The 21,967-nt window shown below is 37.5% G+C and overlaps 2 protein-coding genes across 14 annotated transcripts in view; one reads left to right on the forward strand and one right to left on the reverse strand.

Moving 5' to 3' along the window:
- Positions 1-15,028, forward strand: part of camk2d2 (calcium/calmodulin-dependent protein kinase (CaM kinase) II delta 2) — a 47,827-nt gene extending 32,799 nt beyond the window's left edge. Inside the window, exons 11-23 of one of the 13 annotated variants that reach the window (XM_072383297.1) lie at positions 166-249; positions 519-561; positions 1,728-1,768; positions 5,275-5,334; positions 6,555-6,599; positions 7,438-7,486; positions 7,942-8,040; positions 8,545-8,565; positions 8,961-9,036; positions 9,130-9,224; positions 10,708-10,936; positions 12,640-12,687; positions 12,950-15,028. In XM_072383297.1, the coding sequence (XP_072239398.1) occupies positions 166-249; positions 519-561; positions 1,728-1,768; positions 5,275-5,334; positions 6,555-6,599; positions 7,438-7,486; positions 7,942-8,040; positions 8,545-8,565; positions 8,961-9,036; positions 9,130-9,224; positions 10,708-10,936; positions 12,640-12,687; positions 12,950-12,953 (894 nt within the window). In that variant the 3' untranslated portion in view covers positions 12,954-15,028. Of the gene's footprint in view, positions 1-165; positions 250-518; positions 562-1,727; positions 1,769-5,274; positions 5,335-6,554; positions 6,600-7,437; positions 7,487-7,941; positions 8,041-8,544; positions 8,566-8,960; positions 9,037-9,129; positions 9,225-10,707; positions 10,941-12,639; positions 12,688-12,949 lie in introns of those variants that run through there. The other 12 variants (XM_072383298.1, XM_072383300.1, XM_072383299.1 and 9 more) reach the window with 12 other exon arrangements.
- A 1,866-nt stretch (positions 15,029-16,894) lies between these two features.
- Positions 16,895-21,967, reverse strand: part of ank2a (ankyrin 2a, neuronal) — a 92,672-nt gene continuing 87,599 nt past the window's right edge. The window contains exons 46-48 of the mRNA XM_072383310.1: positions 21,701-21,865; positions 21,393-21,566; positions 16,895-18,849 (exon numbers count right to left, since the gene is read on the reverse strand). Coding sequence (XP_072239411.1) covers positions 18,835-18,849; positions 21,393-21,566; positions 21,701-21,865 — 354 coding nt within the window. The 3' untranslated portion in view covers positions 16,895-18,834. The remainder of the gene's footprint in view (positions 18,850-21,392; positions 21,567-21,700; positions 21,866-21,967) is intronic.

Here is a 21,967-nt window from a genome sequence, read left to right on the forward strand (position 1 = left end):
AAAAGAAAGACATATACACTGATAATGATTTACTACCCTACACAACACTTATTAATAAATGCTTAATTACCTACAGTAATTACCCTGAATCCTAATAACTCTTCACAGTTGCATCAATGTCTCTGTCCCCTTTAATCCTTCAATCCTCTCAACCTCTTCCTCCAGCAACGGTCCACTGTGGCTTCCATGATGCACAGGCAGGAAACTGTGGAGTGCCTGAAGAAATTCAATGCCAGGAGGAAACTCAAGGTGAGACTTCTGCCAATCGGTCATGTTTCTATTTAAGCTTAACAATCCATCAAACCATTTCTCTTCCCCCTCTCTTTCTCCTTCACTCAAGACTTCGCTGTAACTTTAAAAAAAAATGACTGTTCTCTAAAACCCTTCACATTGCACTGCTGCTGTGCCTCTCTTTTCTTGCTGCAACCTTATAATAAGTCTTCCTCCTCCTCTCTGTCTCCTCCCTGTTTTATACCATCGTCATTTCCTCCTTTTTCCCTTCTCTTCTGTCACTGCAGGGAGCAATATTGACCACTTTGCTGGTCACCAGAAACTTCTCAGGTATGTTTCTCTCAGCCTGGTGTTCAAGAACTGCTTTCCAAAACATATCTTCTCAACTAGAGACATATACTCTAAGAAGGCTGGTTGGTGGAAAGTTTCTTAGCCTTTTATGCTGAAAGTAGTTTGGTAAAGTGGTCTTCTCCTGACACTGTGTCCCAACAAAGTTGGTAATAGAGTGGAGAAACTCTAACGTTGTAAACAAAACGAAAAGAGATGTTTTGATGTATTTTGACATGCCATTGATCTGTTTCTGTATGAAACAAAGACGATTTTGGCACAAAAGAGGCCATATGTAAACAGAGTCATCTCCCTATGATCTCTGTAGCTGTTGTTCTATCACTCTATCTCTATTTTGCCATACTTTTTTGCATGTATTTCCTTTGACATGTCTCTAATTTTCTGGGTCTTACTAGCCCACTTCACTCTTCATTCTGCAATGAAATGCATCTGAGCATCTATTTCTCTTTTATTCATCATTTTCTTCTTTTTTCAATTTTCTTTCCTTTTTTGGGGGGGATTTTGGTGTCCATTTGAGGTAAGATTTTATTTGGAATGATGGGGAAATGTGTGGGGTTGGTGGGCCCAACCGATAAGTTGTGATAATTAGGCTCTTGTAATCTCTTTAATAGCCTGTTAAAGATGCATGAAGATGAGGCATTTGACATTGGCAACAGTAATATTGAACCTTGCATCGATATAAGTTTGCGCTGTAAATTCACAGGAGTGTGGCATGCATTTTGAAATGCAATTTAGTGTTTTAATTCTTAATACTGACATAAAGTGAGGGATAAGTGGTGATACGTGTGGCTGCTTGGGGTAAAGTGCATGTGTGTGAATGTCAGTTTAAGAATTTTGTGTGAGTCTGGTACTCATAGGCTGTCCCTCTCATCACCTGCTGTGTATACACGCAGTTGACCCCCTACCTATCAGCCCCTCACTTATGAATTAGTATGTGGTAGGATAGCGGTCTTGCACAAAACATTGACGTTATTCAGAGCACTTCTTTGCCTTGCTTTATGAATCTTGCGGTTGGGATCTTGCCCCTGGAGTTTGATGACAAGCACAGTTGATTGATATGCTTGCTGCATGTTAAGAGAAGCCTCAGGCACAGAACTCTGTTCGTAAACTCTAATGCTGAACTCTTGTCTCTTTCTTTGCTTCTACAGCAGCCAAGAGTTTGCTCAACAAGAAGGCAGACGGCGTTAAGGTGAGTTGCTTTCCACAGAGAGGAAGGTGCTTGGTTCTTTGCATTATTCTCTTGGAACGTTCAGTGTTGGCGGGCCTTATTGATTATTATTACTATGCATTGTGCACTTAGCATCATCATTCAGGGACAGTCACTCAAAGCTTTGGGAAGTGGTTGTAATTTACGGATCACATAGATTATATGGTATGGTTTTGGGGTATATTACTGTCTATATTCAAAAGCGTATTTCTTATTTGAGAACAAGATTCCTTGTCTTCTCGCTCACGTATAACACTGCTCTCCCTCCCATTCAACAAGCCTCTACTTGCATGGAAATATGCTCTCTTTCCTCTGAAAACTGTGTTTCTCGTCTCAGATCCACTGCTGCTTGTACAAATCTCCTGCTCTCCGTTTTTAGACCTTTCTCTTGCATTCATATTTCTTCTGTGCGCTAGTGTCACTCTTTCTCATGGATTTTCCCTTGTTGTGAAACAAGCCCCTCAAACCTTTCCCAGCGAAAAAAGCCACAATATGAAGCTGAGATCACCGCTTCCTTGTCGTTCGCCGTGCTCATTTCACTTCACGGCGTATCAGTACTCGTGTGACTACTGCTTAACTGGCTTCAGCAGATCACTTGACAACATGAATCACACAAACCAGAGAAGTAAGTATATATCTCATCATAAAGATGCTATTTTAAAGCCAAATCTGCAGTTTAGGTTTGTATCTGGCTGGCTGAATTTAATTGAATTATTTTTCAAAGATGGATCAATGCTGTGAGATTTATAGCCATCGAACAATGGTACATTTCTTGTAGTTTATTTACTACATTTTTACTGAAAAAATAATAAAATTACATAAAGCTAATTTATTGAAATCTTGCTGTGGCATAGCCTGAATAGAAATAATATTTGTAAAACAACAGTATTTTTCTACACCTGACCTCACCAGCTGTTTTAGTCACATTTGCTCCTGACATGTTTCAGTTGATAAACAATGGTATGAAGATGATAGAAGCAACGGTATCCCTCATTTGATTGAATTGGGTTGTGGTGAATTAGACTTTACTTTACTTTCTTTGCAAACTGCCCCGAGGTTACATTTATTGTAGATTGGTGCTACATAAATAGAAGTGAAACGAAGTGAATTAAGATAAAATTATCTGATATTATGATCCATTGAACCCAGTTTACCAATAATCGCCTGGATGGAATGCTGTGGAGTAAAACCAGTACACCCACGAGGTGGCACTGATGCGGCAGAAATATTTGTTTCACAAACATGCAAAAGCAACAAGTGAAAATCTTGACTCAAAGGTTTTGCAAGATCACAGAAAATCCCTGATTCCAAAGAGAAGGGCACAAACTGGAGAGCAGGATGTTTGTACACGAGGCAACGAATGTGAGAGCAGGAAAAAAGCAAGTTCAGTTACGTAAGGCATGTTTCCATGCAAACAGGGACTATTTGAGTGTCAGGGCAGAGTTTAGAAGAGCAGTATAATGCAGGGGGGTGAAAACAACAAGTCCTACTTTCCATCTGAAAAACACGCTTTTGATTAAAGATGGCAGTATACTCTCATTGTATAGGAGTTACATGTCTCGCTTTATGACTAATCTCTTTCATTTCTGTGTGTATTTCCTGAATTTACCATGTCATATATTTTCCATAATCATTTCATCTTTACTGCAGAGGCCCTGTTGTGCTCTAACCTAGTTTCTTTCTGAGATTAAGGTTCAATCTGAAATCCAACACCTGACGTTCAGTAGAGGCACATGTGCTGACATCAGTGCAAGTTTCGACAAGCTCCAAAGAGATTTGTGTGACTGAATTATTTGTACGGCTGCTTTTCGTACAAGTTATTGTTCATTTTTGGATTGGACCTCTGCACACAGTGTTTGAATCAGTGTTTCTGTGTTTGGGTCTTGCTAAGGCCGCCATGATATCACACGACAAGATCCACGACTTCCTAAGTGTTTCGTTTTTGGTTTTTCTCTTTTCAAGAAAATTTTTCAGGAGATCCAGTTTTTTCACGTAATCAGCTCATGAATGAATGCTTGTTTTTCTCACCTTTTTCTTACCTTTATAATTACCAATTAAAACAAAGATTGGGTGGATTAACCGCATCACTCAGCAGAGGCCATTAATAAACAGGGAATTCCAAACAGACGAATGTCGGTGAGGACGTGTTACAGTATGAAACTTCCAAATCAGTATTGCTGTTTTCTTTTAGATGAAAACACTATTTATGACAGTGTCTTGGTATATTACACAGATTGCTTCCCTGCTTTCTATTTTATAGAACTGTTATTTCATTTGCTGATTATGAACTCATCTTTTTGTGTAATAATAGTTCTCTCTTTGTTGCTCTTGTGCTTGTACAGCGCTATATATAGATAAAACTGAAGTTGAACTCCCTTCAAAGTTGAGGTACTTATATGGAAATTCTGAGCTTAAATCTTGAGCAACCTTATTACAGCATCAGTTTATAAAACTTCCTAAAAGTTCCATGGCTCATAATCTGACAAACACTCAACGAGCTGTGGTTTCCGTGGTGTGATGGCACTGATGCAAATTAAAGCATGTGGTTCCATGATCAAAAATAACAATATTTTGCCATTTTCCCTATCTTGCACTTTGATAAATATATAATGTCAGACAATACTCAGGTTAGTTTTCCCTTTAATGTATAGACAAATAAAAACATGAGCGAGAAAAGCTTCTCTGAGCACTTAAAGTAGATTTTTGAGAAAAAAACACCAACATTTTTTTAAGAAAAGAATCTATGCACCTATTTTTCTTGGAATCCCATCCTCTCGCTCGACAGGAATGCATGCACATGTTAGGTAGGAGGGGCAGCAGTATGGAACATGGCTACATCATCACCTCATTCAGGATAAGTGATTTTCCTCTGAATATGCCCAATTCATGTCTCTTCAAAGTCAAGACGCTTACAGTATGATTCTATGATGATTGTGGGTCAGGATGCTTTCATTATATTGTGTTGTGATTTTTTTGCTTGTGAATTTACAATTTATTTAATTTATTATTATTTTAAACTATAATATGTGCTTTATATTGACAGGTAGGGTGATCAGAAATATTTTATTTTATTTTTTTATTGTTATCTCCAACGAATCTGCCAAAAAGTTTACATTTAAAGAAATCTATTAGGATGATAGTTCCCCTCCCAATTATTTTGGTATCGCTCCAGTACAGCTCAGTTTGATATACTTGTTGTGCTACTGCCAACATCTGATGCTAGCTTTCCTCAATACATCCTCCATTCTCATATCTTACAAGGTATACCTTATGTAAGATGCACAGCTGCCATAATTTGGTCATGGGCCTTAACAGTACAGCGCTTGGTAGCATCACATCTTTTGGACACATGAGTTGGGTTGCTCACTTTGGAATGGGAGAGAGAGAGAGAGAAGGAGAAAGAGAGAGAAGGAGAAAGAGAGAGGATGCACCTCTGCGTGCCCGAAAAGTGTGTATGTGTCATGTCCCCTCTACACTGCCCCCTGCAGGTCAACAACAAAGCCAACACAGTGACCAGTCCTAAAGACACAGGCCCTGCCCCTGCACTGGTATACACACTCAGTCTCATCCACACCCACACCTTCTTTCACAAAACATCTGAACCTCACATGCCACTGTGGAGCAGGTGCAGGTTCACCATCTCCACAGAGTCAGAACATTTTCCCCTTGATCTCCACCATGCTTGACAAGATTTGAATTCTTTATAGGCTGTGTAAGAATGTTGATCAAATCAAGGGAAGTAACATGAAGTGAAACAGCTGTCTAGCTCAGTATCAGGCTATCCCTGAATGAAATAGTATGTAAAAGCATTTGTGAGTGCACAGCATGTCTCGGCTCCAAAGTCTTTGTTACAGCAAGCCTTGAAAGATATTCATAATTCAGATTGGTGTATTCATTTCCTCATTCATCTGAATTAGATGTGCATGCATGGTGAATGTAGAGCTTGGCCAGACTGGAGTTTTGCAATGCTAATCTTGGGCTGAAACAATAATCCTTTATTCACATTGGGCTTTGACTGGTGTGGCCCTAAATCTGTGATTAGGGCATCCTCCTGCCCAGCACCCTCTCCTTGTCCCTTCCTTATCATCTCATTACATGCATGAACTCGTTCCATGTCATTGGACATGTCTTATTCCTTCCAGTTTTGCATTAGAAAGCAGAATCTCTGACAGGAATCCACATGTGCATAATGCAGGATGTTTTGCTGACATAGTTTGTCTGTGCATGGCATGTTATCGGCTTCTCAACTGTCTCGATTTGGCTTTTGCGTAGTTTCTGCATTGGCTGCGTAAAGGCCACATGACCTCTACTCTGCATGATGTAAAAGATTTTCTGTTCCCTCGTTTGCTGTCAAGTTGATTACGCATGAACACATGCACATGACATCTGCTGTCTCTTTCTCTCTTTATCCCTCTTTCTGTTTTCATCATCATGCACACACAGGCACACACATGCACACAGTTTAGACTGCTGATGTTATAATCTAGTGTAATCTGTGTGAGTGATTAGAAGGACTGAGCTGGTCATCAGGATCGATTCCACAAAAGATCTCTGATTACTGATGCAGAACACTGGAAGACCAAATAAGACCAGAACAGACAGATAGACATATAGATTTATAGATTTATCAATGTTGACTGTCTTCCTTTACTTAGAATTCTAAATTTCACACGAACACATTCCCATAAACAATGTCTGTGCCATCATGCCTCTTTTAGTGTTCTTTTGTTATTTGATCTCTCATGTCCTCGTCCTATGTTCTCTGTAGGAACCACAGACAACAGTGATCCACAACCCCGTGGATGGAAACAAGGTAGAAAAACAAAACCATAGTTTTGATTGATATTTACTCTTAACTTCAGAACAGTTCGCTCCTGTACAGAGGGCTCTTTTCTCCTTTCTCATTTACAGTGAATAAATACACCCTCCCCCTGCTCTCTCCCTCCCAAACTATCAGCTGTAGTAGACTTTGTTGTGCACTCTAATGATCCGTTAATAACAAATGATGTTCGTCAAACTATCTTAGTCTTCCCAAGGATTAATCTGATTAAAGCCCAGCCGTGGACCTCATTGGATGTTGTTCCTCCTCTCCATCCTCCCTTATATCCATCTGGAGATGTTACTGCTAAAGAATAAATGCCAAACCTGAATTTGCAAGAGCAATTGGCAGCCAAAGCTTTTTATTTTAGCGCTCACTGATATTTATGAGGACTGGTGACCTGTCCTGGGCGTACCCTGCCTTTCGCCCAATGATGGCTGGGATAGGCTCCACCCACACCCCACCCACGACCCTACAGTGGGATTAAGCGGGAATGGATGATATTTACGAAGTAAAAGCCAATTCAAGGTTTCCATGTCTGCGCATGGGTAATTTTTCTCATCTGCAGCAGTCTGCAGGGGCACAGTGGATTCTTTGCATCTGACGGCAAACAGCTCAAAAATGTGAGAGTGTGGAAACTGAAACACTTTAACTGACAACTCATGCATCTGGATTGCTCTCCCACTGTGAAAAGAAAAACGAGGCCCTCAACAAACTCTTACCCCCTGCAAAAAAAGCATTTTATGTGCCTGTTTCAAATGTCTGTATTTAATTAAGAGGTGAACAAAAGAATCCATTACAAATAAAGAATCGTTTTGTCATCCTACGACAGGAATCGGTTGAGAGTGCCAACACTACCATAGAGGATGATGATGTTAAAGGTAGGGAAATTACACAGCAGTCTGGCAGCAACAGTCAGACCCCAACATTTCCAATCAGACTGACCGCTCCTGTGTTTGTTTTTCTTCATTCTGTTTAACCACACAGTTGGTAACTAACTACTGCAAAACCCCCCTTTTCCTTACAACTATTGCAAAATGCTTTTTTAATTTATTTTTTTTATCCTGGCTTACCCTCGAATGCAACTTCTTTCTCTCATTTTATGTCTGAATGTTTTTACACAACATTTTTTCTTCAAACAATTTTATATTTTCAGTATTGTATTTAATGTCACCCCTCTCTATTTTTCTCCCTTTTCTTGTGTTTTGCTGCAACTATCATATTTCCCCCATAATTCCTGACCTATAAAAACATGCTTGTCTTTGTTTCATCCCCCACCCAACACACACACTTGACACCCAAATCATGCACCCATCACTCATGCAACCTCTGTCAGCCCTTGGTCTGGGCAGCTTAGTGAGCGGTATGTTGAGCTCTAAGAGTCGTTCCTCACAGATGTCTGACTCAAGACAGACTCCCACCTCCACAGTTCAGAGTAAGTCCCTCTGCAAAAGGGGAGATGCCCTGTTTCATTTACATTACGTAGAACAATGACCTCTCTGTGTAAAGTGTCTCAAATCCCATGTTCCTGGTATTAAAATAATTTCCTACAACCTCATATTTAATCTGAGATTTGATAGTCTGTGATTTTATCGTATTGTTCCTTATTCTACTCTAGTTATCCCCTCTTCAGTTGAATTAAACCACTGTTTATGATCCTTGAATATTTTTTCATTTAATTTATTCTTACGTCTGTAAAGAGGATGCTGTCCTGCATATTGTGGCTTGTAGATAGAGATCTCCTCTCTTGTCTTTTGTTCCGACTTATCCAAATACTGTAAAATACAGTAAAGAGCTAATTTATATCTACATCCATACACTCCGTATTGTAGTTGCTGTCTGTGAAGGAACTGAAGGTGACAGAGTAACCTACAGTTTTTTATTATTTAACATGTCTCTTTTGTTGCAATATTTAAGTAATTTTTTCAATATCCCCCAGCCTGCACCAATAACAATAAAGGTAACTGTCAATGTTACTTAGTTAAATCTAGATACATTGCATCTGAGCGTTGGCTTGTCTGTCCATTTTGAGCTTTGTTGGGTGAAAGATTCCTGTCATCCTGCATTTTCCTGCCTGATATCACCATTAGTCATGGGAGGCTTTATCCCATTTTTTTTCTTCTTCTTCTTTTTTCTTTCTTAAACTCAGACATGGAATATCTCAAGAACATGTATTTTTTTCAAGCCTTCCATTTCTAATACTTTTGAAATCCTGCAAATGCGTAGCCTAGAACCCATCTGAACCTGATTGGATGTCAGATTTTCTTTATCTGCACTCAGAACATTTGCCTAGAAAACAAAACCACAGCGTTTGCTCCATCTTTGCTGACGATGATCTGTGCTCTTGCGTTGTAGCTCGCAAACAGGAAATTATTAAAGTCACGGAGCAGCTGATCGAGTCTATCAACAATGGAGACTTTGAGGCCTATGCGTAAGTCCACTTCTGTTTATGTAATGATATCTAAGCATCTGATTATTGGTTTGCTGACTCTTCTGATTCTGTGTTCCTTTTTTCGTGTAACAGGAAGATTTGCGATCCTGGTCTGACTTCCTTTGAACCCGAGGCTCTGGGAAATTTGGTGGAAGGACATGACTTCCATCGCTTTTACTTTGAGAACGGTGAGCTTATGTAGAATCATAGAAGTGCCACAGAAAAGAGTACATAAGTAAAAGAAAATGAGTGAGAAAATATAAAGAGATGCAAAAGAATAAATAAATGTTTATTTTTTTAATAATATAACTTCATTAGATCATTTATATTGCTGTCTTTTTACTAAATCTTTTCAACATGGCTTTTTTCCATTTCTTTTTTGCTATTCCTTTGTAAGTTTGTCCATAGCCTTTGCTGTTTTTCACTGTATTTGCTGTTTCTCAATTGCTTTTACTTTTGTTACTTCTCATTTCCCAAACTCTCTTGCTATTTCCTGTTTACTTTTGCTTTGTTTGTCAGTTGCCTCAGATTTTTCCATCTCCTATGTTTTGCAATTTCTGTGCTCTTCCACTGAAAAAGCTGTTGAGAAATAAGCAAAGCAATTTAAAAAGCAAAAACATTTTTTTCCCACATTTGTTCTGTCATCAATTCGTCTTTATATTTCCTCATTCACATTCTTGTTCTTTTACAGCTTTATTGTTTTTTGTGGCACTCTTTATCATTCTATAATCTTAAGAACATTAATTGTGGAGAAAACAGATAAGCTTAGCAGTGAATGTTTAATATGTTTAGCAGAAAGTGGAACGATATGTTCAAATTTTATGACAAAATGTATGCATTTTCATTTGTTTTTTTAAAACAAAGAACTAAAGATTAAAATCTCTCTCATACCATGTTTTGTATGATTTGTAGCTTTCTCCCAATGGCGCCAGCAAGTTGTGTCTCAATGAGACATTAAGATGAAGGATTTGCAATTGTTCTTATCAGTTTGTTGAACTTTTGCTGGCCAAATGTGGTCATTTACATTTGTCAATGACCAATCTATTGCACAAGTTAGTTGCTGCAAATCGCTCTTGAACAAACTTCTTGTTTATTGTCAGGGGTTGAAATGATATTATAGTAAATGTTTGCAAAAAAAGACAAACAACAGTGATCACATGCATCTATCTCGACACTCTCCTTTGTTTAGGAATAGTGAAGGTCTCCAACACAGCGAGTGAGTTCTTGAGAATGTTATTGGAAGAGATTATAAATAGGGCATTTGTATTAATGGCATGAACTGTGTGCTAAATATCAATATTAGGTCCTGTCAGTTTACAGTTTGTGTTTGCTGGTACTCTGCAAGGGCATTGGTTAACCTTGGAGCAAAAACTCACTAATGAATAATGACTGCCATAAATTGCAGAATGTTCTCAGTCTGGGTAAAAATAGTTCAGATAAACCAGTTATGTCCCAGAAACCTCAATCACTTGGCAAGCATGTGGTTGTCTGCTATCCAACATCAACATATGGAGACCTCAGTTCGTTGTGTTAGTTACAGGAAATATCACTGTTTTGCTTTTGCACAGTAATACAGCTGCATAAGATTTTCTTTCTTGTCCAACACAAGGTGAGAATATTTCATCCACAACATTCATGCAGTCTGTTCTCTTTGTGATCTCTTATTTACAGCACTGTCCAAAGGGAATAAACCGGTGCACACCATCCTCCTGAACCCACATGTGCACCTTATTGGGGAAAATGCAGCGTGTATTGCTTATATTCGGCTCACCCAGTACATGGATAGCAGTGGCATGCCACGCACCATGCAGTCTGAAGAGACCCGTGTGTGGCACCGTCGTGATGGAAAGTGGCAGAACATTCACTTCCATCGCTCAGGCTCCCCCAGCATCCCATCCCAGTAAGAGCCCGGAAGAAATACACAACAGAAAGTCTTGATTTTGGTGAACTCATGCAGACTAAGACACACGCATACATTAATCTATATATATTTGTAGCACAGCGAATGGCGCAGTTTACCTCTTTGAAGGGAACACATTTACAAATACCAGTTAGCCAACTTTGCCAGAATGGCAACTGCACATTTTATGAGCTGTAGCTAGTAAATGCAAGGTGCTAACGGTAACTTTTTCTTTTATCTTGACACTTACAACTGCTCATATGACGATGTCCTAAAAGCTTCTGGTTTACAGCACACTACCTTACTATAGTTCTATATTTATAACAATATACTGCACATGAATCATTAGATGCGTTGAAATCACGTCTTAATGTAGACCACATCTTGATTACCAATGTAAAATGAATTTGGCAACACACCTTCACACTCATTCAACACACAACTGAACAGATGATTAAAATCAATGAACACATTTGATTTGAAAATGTGTCACACTGATGTTGTAATTGCAGTTTAGCTGGTTGAGATGTTAAGACTCTCCCATATGATTGAGTTTTCATAAAGAAATCTGAATTGAAATTCTGGTTGGGAATGCTATTCCTGTGGAAGGGATAAAAAGAACATAGACGATGCATTTCAGAACCCTTGTGTGGGTGGACCTTAAGCGTTTAAGGTCCATTACTAGTTATTAATGCCACTGAGCTGTTGCATAATGGCACTGTGTCAGAGTCTTTAAATGTGACCAACCACAATTGTGCTTTTTATGCTATTAAACATCCTTGTATACTGATCAGCCTCTACATTAAAACCATGTGCTCAATATTGTCAAAATTTTGACTTATCAGGAACATTAGACTTAACAGTGTGTAGATGAGTTTCCGTTGCGGTTTTCACATTTAGAAGATGTTAATAAGAAAAAGCGAAAGGAATTGGTAGAAATATCCACCTTCCACCTTTCAATTCAATTAAATTCAGTTTATTTATATAGCGCCAAATCACGGCAAATGTCATCTCAAGGCACTTCAATGATACAGTCCAATTCAAGCCAATTAGAGTCCATGTCATCATGATCATAATCCAATCAAATCAAATGAATTAAATTCAAAATGAGTCCAATTCATACATACAAAGCCAGTTCAAAAAACTATTTCTTAGTTAAGGAAACCAACAGATTGCACCGAAACCTTCATGTTTGCTTGAAATGGCTTTTGTCTTTTTCAAAGAAGACTTGATGGAAATTAGGGGGAATGGACGCAACTTTTGAAATTGCTTCTGACCAGATATATGTTGAAATGCCATGACTCACTAGCTGTTTCCAGTGTGGACCGGCAAAAAATAATCTCATGTGAAGGACAGACGTCTTTCTAAATATGATATAATATCCCAGATTTCCTTCCTTCTTCTACTAAAGAGCAGACAATGACAAGATAGCCTATGTTCCATAGAAGAGCCATAGAGCATAGATATATAGGCCGAGTCCCTGACCCCACATCAACAATCCATTTAGACCTGAAGCACCCTCTAATCATGGGAAGTCTGATACCCATATGTTGTATCAGGCATTAATGGGTTAACGACTTGCAAAAGAGCGGTTTCTCAAAAGGCCACACTCTGGCACCTGGAAGCAATCAGTGAGTAGGACATACAATTTGGGGGGACAGAAATGCTGCATGAATCTAATTCTTGTCTCCTCTGCAACATAGCTCCATTTACCTGCTTTCAGCCAACTCACAAGAATGTCCCTCACAATGGTAGGAGTCATAGTAAAGCCTGTATGAATGCTTGGACCTAAGGTTTCCCCTACAGAAGGCTTGATTTTAGCATGTTTATTTGTGATCAACATGCTAATTTTTTATACTTGTCAGTGGTTTTAATGTTGTGGCTGATGGATTTACAAATGAACCAGTCTGATTTCTTGATATTTGATGTGTCACAGTAAACTTTTTTTTTTATGCTCTTTGTACCGTGTCAATGTTTCTTCACATCATTGTTCTCTTTCTTCTCTTCTTGCAGTTAATGGAATATCAGTATGTGGTCTAAAAAACAAAGAAAAGAAAAAAAAAAAGAAAAAGAAATCCCTTCAGCATATCTAGTGGAGCAGTCAACTAGCCAAGCCACGACTGCTCTTTAGACCTTTGACCCTTCTATAAGGATATGACGTCGCACAGGACACAAGTATTATTACATTTTACCATTATGGCATTTTATGAATGGACATCATTCGAAACCACCACCGGGTGGCTGCACACCGTATTTGGACATAATGAAACGAGCATATTGAGAATGGTTTTTTTGTTTGTTTGTTTTTTAAGATGTTTTGGTATGCATTTTAAATATGAAGTAGAGATGTTTAAAATTCTACGACTCTAACCTCTCCCGAAAATAAGTTCTGTATTTTTATGTGTATTTATGTGTGTGCAACTCAAAAACATTTGGAAGATCAGAATGTTAAAAATTGAGCTTGCTTTAGTTCTGGTGATGTATATACATTGTGATTGTTGATTAAAAAGAAAAAAAAACAAAAACAAATACTGAAATTGCTATTCTTGCTATCAGAGGACTTAAGAGTTTACGTAAAATCCAGTTAATGAGCTACATTTATGTTTGCTATGAATCAAGTCATACTGTTTAAATTGTCAGATTTCAAACTATAGTACTAATTTAACTGTAAAGAAAAGCAAAGCAGCTTACACTTTGCATTGAGATATGTTTGCCTTTATATCAGTGAAATAAGAAATAAGAGAATGTAGCATATATGTAACATATGAAAACTCAAGACTATTGTGTAGTGCATGGCGGGGGGAGGGGTCGTTACTGTGAGTAAGAGCATATGAAACTATATTATCTTCTGTTTAAGTTGTCAAGCACTGACTTGTTTGCATTTGTTATTGTTGTGAATCAGTCCTTTCCCAAATGTTTCGAATCCAGAATCATGGAACTGTTGTAAAATCTATAACAGCGTTATGGCTACCCTCCAGCATAATCAAAACCTCATGTAAAACAAGAGGGGAAATACAATATTGGTTGCCGAAGCACCCCTTAGATTTTGTATAAAACGGAAAAAAAAACCAAGATCATTTTTCATAATGTTTGTACTTGTATTGTATGACTGTATGTGGGGTTTCTGTTGTCATTCTATTGTTGTCATACCACTGTGTTGCTTTGCTAATTGCATAGAGAAGGTTTGGATAATGAAGATGGAGCTAAAGGCCCTGGAGTCTCTTTCTTCATGTCAAGTGAAAACTTGACCATCACAAAAGCATTGGACTGTAAAATATTGCAGTCAGGAGAATGAAAGAGAGTTGGACGGTGATAAAAGTTGGGATGTCTTCCTTGTTGATCAGTGCTTCTGCTAGCCAGTGGTCTAACCATGGCAGGACTATGACAAAGTCTTTGTTGTCCCTACTGTTTGCTATTTTCAATTTGTCTCTTTTTTTTAAGGGGAAAATATGATAAATGTTTCTTTTGACAAAAAGTATGATGTCAATGCAATGCACCACTCCTTATAAGGTGTGTACCTGTTGCCAGCATGGCAATGGATGGCTTAACATGTTTAAGAAATAAATATATCAGCTAAAAGGTGTGATAAAAAAAAGAGTTTGAACTTGGCTTGAGTGTATGATTTGCTATCCTCTCAAGAGCAGGAAAGGAGGATGGCATAATAGGAGTGCCACAAATAAATTAATTTGTAAAAGAATTAAAAAATTAAACAGGAAATATAAAGAAATACAAAAAAAACAATGTTTTTTTTTCTATTTTGTAATATAATTGTATTAATTTATCTATATTGTCTTATTTTTCCTTATACTTTACACCTTTTGCTTTTTTGTATTTCTTTATTGCTAATGCTTTTGTTATCTCTCAGTAGCTTTTGCTCAGTCGTTATTGCTGTTTCTCAGTTGCTTTTGCTTTCCCATTTCACCATTGCTTCTGCTATTGCCCCTTCCATTTTTCTTATTTTTTTGTCTATTGATTCAGATTTTCCCGCTCTAAGCTGTCTTTTTACTTTTTCTGCTGTGCATTCCCCTAAAAGATAACAAAAGCATTAAAAAAAGCAAAAGCACTGTGCAAGAATAAAGAAGAATGGAGCCGTATGAATAAGTTAATTTAGTTATATGGAAAATAAATTAATCTTTTAAAATACATTTTTTCCATCTCTTTATAGTAACTCTATTTCCTTGTTTTTTTTTCTAGACTTTTTGGCCCTCTTATCCTACCATATTATACATATATGTATGTATATGTCTATATTCATCTCTCTATATATACATATATATATATATAGACATAGTAATAGTAATAAGTAGTACTTAAAGAGTGTAGCACAAGGACTGGGTCATCATAGATCTTTATTGATGAACTTATTTGTACTTTTATATTTATTCCGAATGAAAATGAAACATTGGTACATTGACTACGGTGAAACAGTTTTTAAATCTGTAAAATTTAAATCTAATATCTTTGGTGGTATCGATGTCCAAAATATTAAATGAAGACATAAAAATAATGTAGCTTTTTAAAAACTGGTTCCCACCTGACTGGCCATTGGAGAGCTGACTTGGCTGGCTCATGGTGTGTAGTTAGTAGAGTTAATAATAGATCTAGTGGAGGAGGACAAATTAACATTCTTTACTAAAGTAAAAGTACAAATATGTTGTAGAATTATTGTGATACATTTAAATACCCTGCATCGAATACTTAAGTAAACGTGTTTATCATCACAGAAATGTCCTCAATATATTTAGTGTTAGCAAAAATATCTCCCATGTGACTGTTAGACTGTTACTTGTGCATCAAGGCCAAAATAATCTATAACTTTTTAGATCTTGGGCTGTTTTGATTCTGTAAAATGTCTAATTCCAGACTCGCACAAGTAAAAACAACACATCTAATTATTTATTTAATGGTATCCTACCTATTGTACATTCATGCCATCCAGTTTTTTTTTTTTTTATCCCTACATAGAGGCTTCCAATAGAAATATGTGGAATTCAAATTCAGCAAAATGAACAAAATTAAGCTAGCTAAACCTAGCTTTATCCAAAGTTCAGATATCTGCTCTGGAAATGAATCACTGACTCCTCTAATTGATTGATTGCTTGGTTTGTAAAAATATTTGGCATAGTTGTTTCAAGTAGTTTTCCAATTTTCTCTGAATTTCTACTCTTTATTTGAGTGTTTTGCTGTGCATGTTTAAAAGGTTGGGTGCATCAGTTTATTATTAAAAAAAGGCTGTTTTATGAGTTCTTATGTTTTGTATTAAAATATTTCCTTTGTAAAGTTGCAAGTGACCAATGCTGTAAGATGAATGCCCTAAATTAAAAGTTCAGTGTATAGGTTCCCCCCAATTAATGGTGGCGTAGCAGTAGAAAGTGGTAGAGTTATCTCAAATGTGTACCACAATAAAGTACTTTAGTAAAAAAATCAAATTTGGACATGTTGAAGACTTTTTTTTAAAAAGTGAAACATAATTACTCTATGTACCTCCTTCAGATTAATGGATTTCATAAAAGCCTGTGTATGGATGGTATATCTATTTCTTCTCCCCACTGTTATGGCAGCTACTTTGATCATTTTGGTGACATTTCTTCTCCAACTTTTTAAGTGTCTTCATAACTAGGCATTTGCCGCATTATGAAGATGGCTGATCGACTTACTCGGAATTAAAATGATACCTCTCACCAATAATATTTAGTTGTGTGATAATATTTTTTATCTCTAATCCAACATTTTTATACAGGTTTAACAGAAATCCACTGCTGAAATTCTGCTGATATCCAACAGAGGACAGCACAAGATCTGCGTTTTCCTCAGACCCATGACAGATATGTCCTACTTTTCTTGTCTCAGACCCTCAGCTTTATGAAGGACAACTTAAATATATTACAGCACTAATGGTTCTTCATGTGCAGTAAAAAAAAAAAAAAAAAAATTTAATTATATAATCACACCCGACACTATATTTGAAGACTTTTATTCTCTATCAGTCATAGATACACTGCAGCCATTTTGTTTTTGTCTTTTTGATACAGTAATACATGCCCCTGTAGATATTTATATATGCATTGTATATGTATATAACTGTCATCACAGAAAAAGGGATGCTGATTTTTAAATTAAAAGCATACCTGTCACAGTGAACTTTCACTAATTTGCATTTTACATTTTTCTGAATCACAAAGAAAACAGTGATAGTGAAATAAATACATGTTGTAGGTACATACATTAGCGATGGTCAGAGGTGTGGATAATTGTGTATTTAAGCTCTCAACCTGCCTATCTGGTGTTACTACATCTAGTTACTGTACGTGTGCACAGAAAGCATGGAGGCGTCCCCACCTGACATTCAGGAGTGCAAAAGCAATAGTTTTTTTAAAATAAACAGTTCTTTTCTTTGTTGACAGAAACCAGCACACACTCTTTGTCCACTCACACAGACCCATTCACTCTCAAACATATCATACACCGGGTTCAATACTTTGTGATTGAAAAGGTGAACCTTGAATGAAATAAAGATGTTATTATCCGGCAACTTCGTCAAATCAGACGTATTTGATGATGTTTTACCCAGTGACGAATACTGAAGAACCTGATAAATGAACTGGTACTCTATGCTAATCTGTAAAATATACCAAAAATTTGAACAAAAATAGACTCTAAAATAATACATCTTCAAACAACTGAGTTTATAATTCTGTAAAGATAATACCAACGATATTCTCCTCAAACTAGCAGTCAGTGCAGGATTTCTCTCAACACATGCATAGACAAACATTCAGTGCCTACAGTCTAGCCTCACTCACACATTCGCTGCCCGTACAATATGAGTCAATATCAAACATTTAGGAGAAAGCCCAAAAGGGTGCACATGATAAAAAAAAAGACACACATAGAAGGAAAGGAAAGGCTAAAGGACAACCCACTGAACAGCAAAGCGGTCAAAGCTAGGATCAAACTGCCAGATGTTGATTAGTCATGCCTGTTCTACTTCACGTAAGTGATTATTAATTCCTAGGCTACAGATGTCAGTAATTTTCAGATTACAGATAATATATAATTACCAAAGGACAGAGTGCACATAGTTTACGCAAAACACGACAGCAGCAGTTAAATTCAGTGTTGATACAGTCTGGTTTGGGACATCTTGACCACCTGCATCAAAGAAAAACAAAACATGGAGACTAGAACAGTGCGTGAAAGTTTCTCAGAAAAGAACATCTGAGTTGCGTGAGGCAGTGCAATGTGAAGTACTGTCTTTCAGTGTGAGCACCGACTTCGACAGCAGTACCAGTATTTTGTTGGTGAAGTGTGCTTCACCGAGAAGAGATTTGTGAGTTAGCTAGTGTGATCTGTGTTCCTCTGTTTTCTTTACTGGCATCTATTTAGTATTTTTCTTTGTTGTTGCTCTACCACAGGATCAAGACAAAACTAAGACAATTTTGACGTTCAAAACAGAATTAATCAAGAAAACAACAGAAGGCTTTCTTTGGTCACAAAAGGCAAAAGAACAGCAGAACACAAAAAGGAAATAATAAATACATAATTTCAGTTCTTTGCGATCCAAAAGGTCATCTTCCAAAACTAAAATGGGAAGACTGTGGTAGCTCTGAGGTGCCGAGGTACACACTGGGATTGCATGTGGCTAATGCATAGGATTAGGAGGGATGTTAGCATGGACAGAGCCAGGGAGAACTCATTTTTCTACTCTTCCTCCTTCTTTTTGTCCTCATCATTGTCCGTTTCTTTTTCAGGGCAGCGATGAAAGAGCTGGTGGAGTCGCTGCTGGAGGTCACAGGGTTTTCTCCCTTTTCTGTGGTTGTCTGTTTCCCTTACAAGGACCTGTTTGTGTGTTGTGTGGACCAGCTCCCTTCACCGTTGTTCGTCTGAAGGTCTTAGCTTTACGCATGTGGGCCCTAAAGATATCACAAATGCAGAGGACAGTTCAGTATCTTAAAAGAACTGATGACATCTATTGGAATAAATGACAGATTGCAACCAACTGAATAGGCCCCTTGTCATCAGTGAAAAATGTGAAAGACCCACACACATTATATCATGCTTTGTAAATCCAACATTCATATGCAATCACATGCACTGCAACTTCATAGTTGCTTTCAAGCTGCAGATGCCTCGATTTCACGTATGAATGATGAACAATATCATAAATTCCTATGTGTAATCTGCATTTATTTGTCTCCACTCATTTAGACAGAAGTTTATTTTTGAGTTCCCATTCCCATGTTAAAGTTGTCTCCTAGTGCAATGTACCATTACTATGGCGCATATTGAATTTTACTTCTAAGAAACATAATTTTTCCCAGCTTTTCTATTGTGTGGCTCCTTCATTTCTTGGGTTTTAATATTCACTGTGTGCACGTGCAAGTTTCTCAATACAACATAGAATCAACAAACATTTATTAATACAACTATAGCTGACTTAACCATGTGACAAATGTAAGTGAAACTGCATACATGGGACAATCAATCAACCATCATCAAATAATTTGATTTAATGTCAGACATTAGGCTTAGAAAATGTTGTCTCTGGCACAATGCAATCCTAAACTCAAAGCTAATATGTCTATTGTATGTTATATTGAGAGGACAAGACATTACAGTACACTTACCTCAGCTAAATTAGCAAATATCAGTCAATATTAGTTAATTAAAAAATTCACACTCATAAGTAGTCACACATAATTAAACAGAAATACTGCACCTATCTCACACACAATCACACACAAACAAACACGTACACATGTACACACACAAACAAACCTCCTGACAACAGTTCCATCCTCCCTGACAATTTCTCTCTCTACCACAGGAGGGAGCTCTGCTCTGCTAAAACCACCTAAAAAACCCAGTGCCTAGCAACATGAAAATGAGAAATGGCAATGATACACACAAGGATTGAAGCTTCATGATGACAAATACTGATGCAAAAATGTTATCATAACCTTATTTCCTTAAAGCAGGGTTACTGTGAAAATATGTAAATGGTAACAGAATCATAACCGATAACAGAATTAATTGATTAATTGCAAATCATTTCAGCTCTGTTTTAAAAGAAAAAGGAAAATATGTCAAATTTATGTTTGAAAATGTTGGCTTTTTTTTAAACTTAATGGCAGCAGCACATAAAAAAACGGGGGGAAAAAGACCAGTGGCTGTATTCACAAAGCTTTTTATCTTACTGCTAGGAGTGCTCCTAACTTGCGCTAAAACATTTTACGTAGGAGTTTTTCCTTAAAAGTAATTCACAAAGCCGCTGAGACCTACTCATAAGGATAAATCACTAAGAGCTAACTAAGAGTGACGCACCGTTGCTATGGATTCCTTCGATTGTCGTGCACGGCTTTAGAAGCGCTCTGTACAGTGATTGGTTGTAATATTCCTAAATCGTCGACATTGCAAAGTTGCATTTTTCCTGTTGTTAAATAGTTGGGGACATTATTGCATCCATCACTAATTCTACCACAAGTTTAACACCCTCACGATTTAGCCTATGTCTCTGCAGTCCTCCAATGCCTCCAAAACATTTCGTCTCGCTGCAGCCATTTTCTGATTCTTTGTGAATAGGTCTTGCTCAGTTAGGAGTCCTCTCGAGGACTTTTAAGCTCTCCTACAGTTAGATGCTACTTTTAAGCCTAAAATCCTTTGTGAATTGCTCTTAGTGTAAATAATTAGGAGTCCTAAATTTAAGACTGACATGCCCATTATTTTTAGGAGTTTCTCCTAAATTCGCCATTTAGGAGCTACTGTTAGCCCTAAGATCTTTTGTGAATACGGCCACAGACCTATATGAATATACATACACACACACATATATATATATATAATATACATACATACATACATATATATACAACTGGCAGGGGGAGCAAACAACTGAAAATAATGTTTCTATGCATAATACAACAAAAACATTTGCTGATTTTATCATCTACAGCTGAGGTTTTCAAAGTGAGAGGCAGTCCTTCACAAGAGGGCTCGATGAATTGAAGTGAGAGAATACAACATTGTATCAATAGAATCACTGAATTGTTTGTGATATGGTTAAAGAGCTCAGATACTTTTCATCATTTTTTCAGATTTACTTTTCAGGGAATTTGTTTTTTCAAAAGTCAGAAACTAGTTAATTTTTTAGGACTGGACTGGCGACCTGTCCAGGGTGTACCCCGCCTCTCACCCACTAACTGCTGGGATATTTCCAGCCCCCCTGCGACCCTGAGTTGGATTGGGCTGGCATAGAAAAGCGATGAATGGATGGAGACCATTTATGTATTTAGTTCAGTGTGACTATATCAATCATCAGTACTTGGTTATCTTAGCTCATTTGCTCAGCGCGTGTGACATTAAACAACATCATCGTAATCCTATTTGCCTCCAGGAATTGAGAAGGAAAAAGCAAAAATATGGAGTGCGTGTTATGTACATCATTTAGTGGTGTTACCTGCTTGAAATCGTCTTGGGCTGAGGGGAGGTCAGATGCCAAAGATGGATCACCCTGGGAGGTCATTTTCCTTTCCCCCTCCAACACAGTTGTGTTTTCTGTGTAACTGACCTTACAAACATCGGCTGTCTCTTGCTTTGATGATGGGAAACCTTCAGATTCAACAAATGTGACCTACGCCAGGACAGATAAAATCATATTTTTATTCTGCTATGAGTGAAAATGCTATTGTCTCTGACTTTCTCTCTTACAAATAGAATGTTAAGACAATGATAATGAATCCATGTAACAGTTGGCGGTATACATACCTCCGTGTGGTCTCCATCACTCATGAGTATAGTCTGCTTTACCACCTTGGAGTACCCATCTCCCTCCGACAGGGTGACAGACCTCTGAGGAGCTCCTTCTAACGACACCTCTTCATGTTCCACGCCATCCGCAGAAACACACTTGCGGATAACTTTTCGGGTAACCTGAGCAAGACAGTGTGTTTAGACATCAGTAATTAATGATGCATTCATTTAGGGTACCAAGTAGCCATCTATACATTGTGCTTCACATATTTTAAACACCAC

The sequence above is a fragment of the Leuresthes tenuis genome, unplaced genomic scaffold, assembly GCF_036924035.1.
Source record: "Leuresthes tenuis unplaced genomic scaffold, fLeuTen1.0.hap1 SCAF_4, whole genome shotgun sequence".
NCBI classification, from domain to species: Eukaryota; Metazoa; Chordata; class Actinopteri; order Atheriniformes; family Atherinopsidae; genus Leuresthes; species Leuresthes tenuis.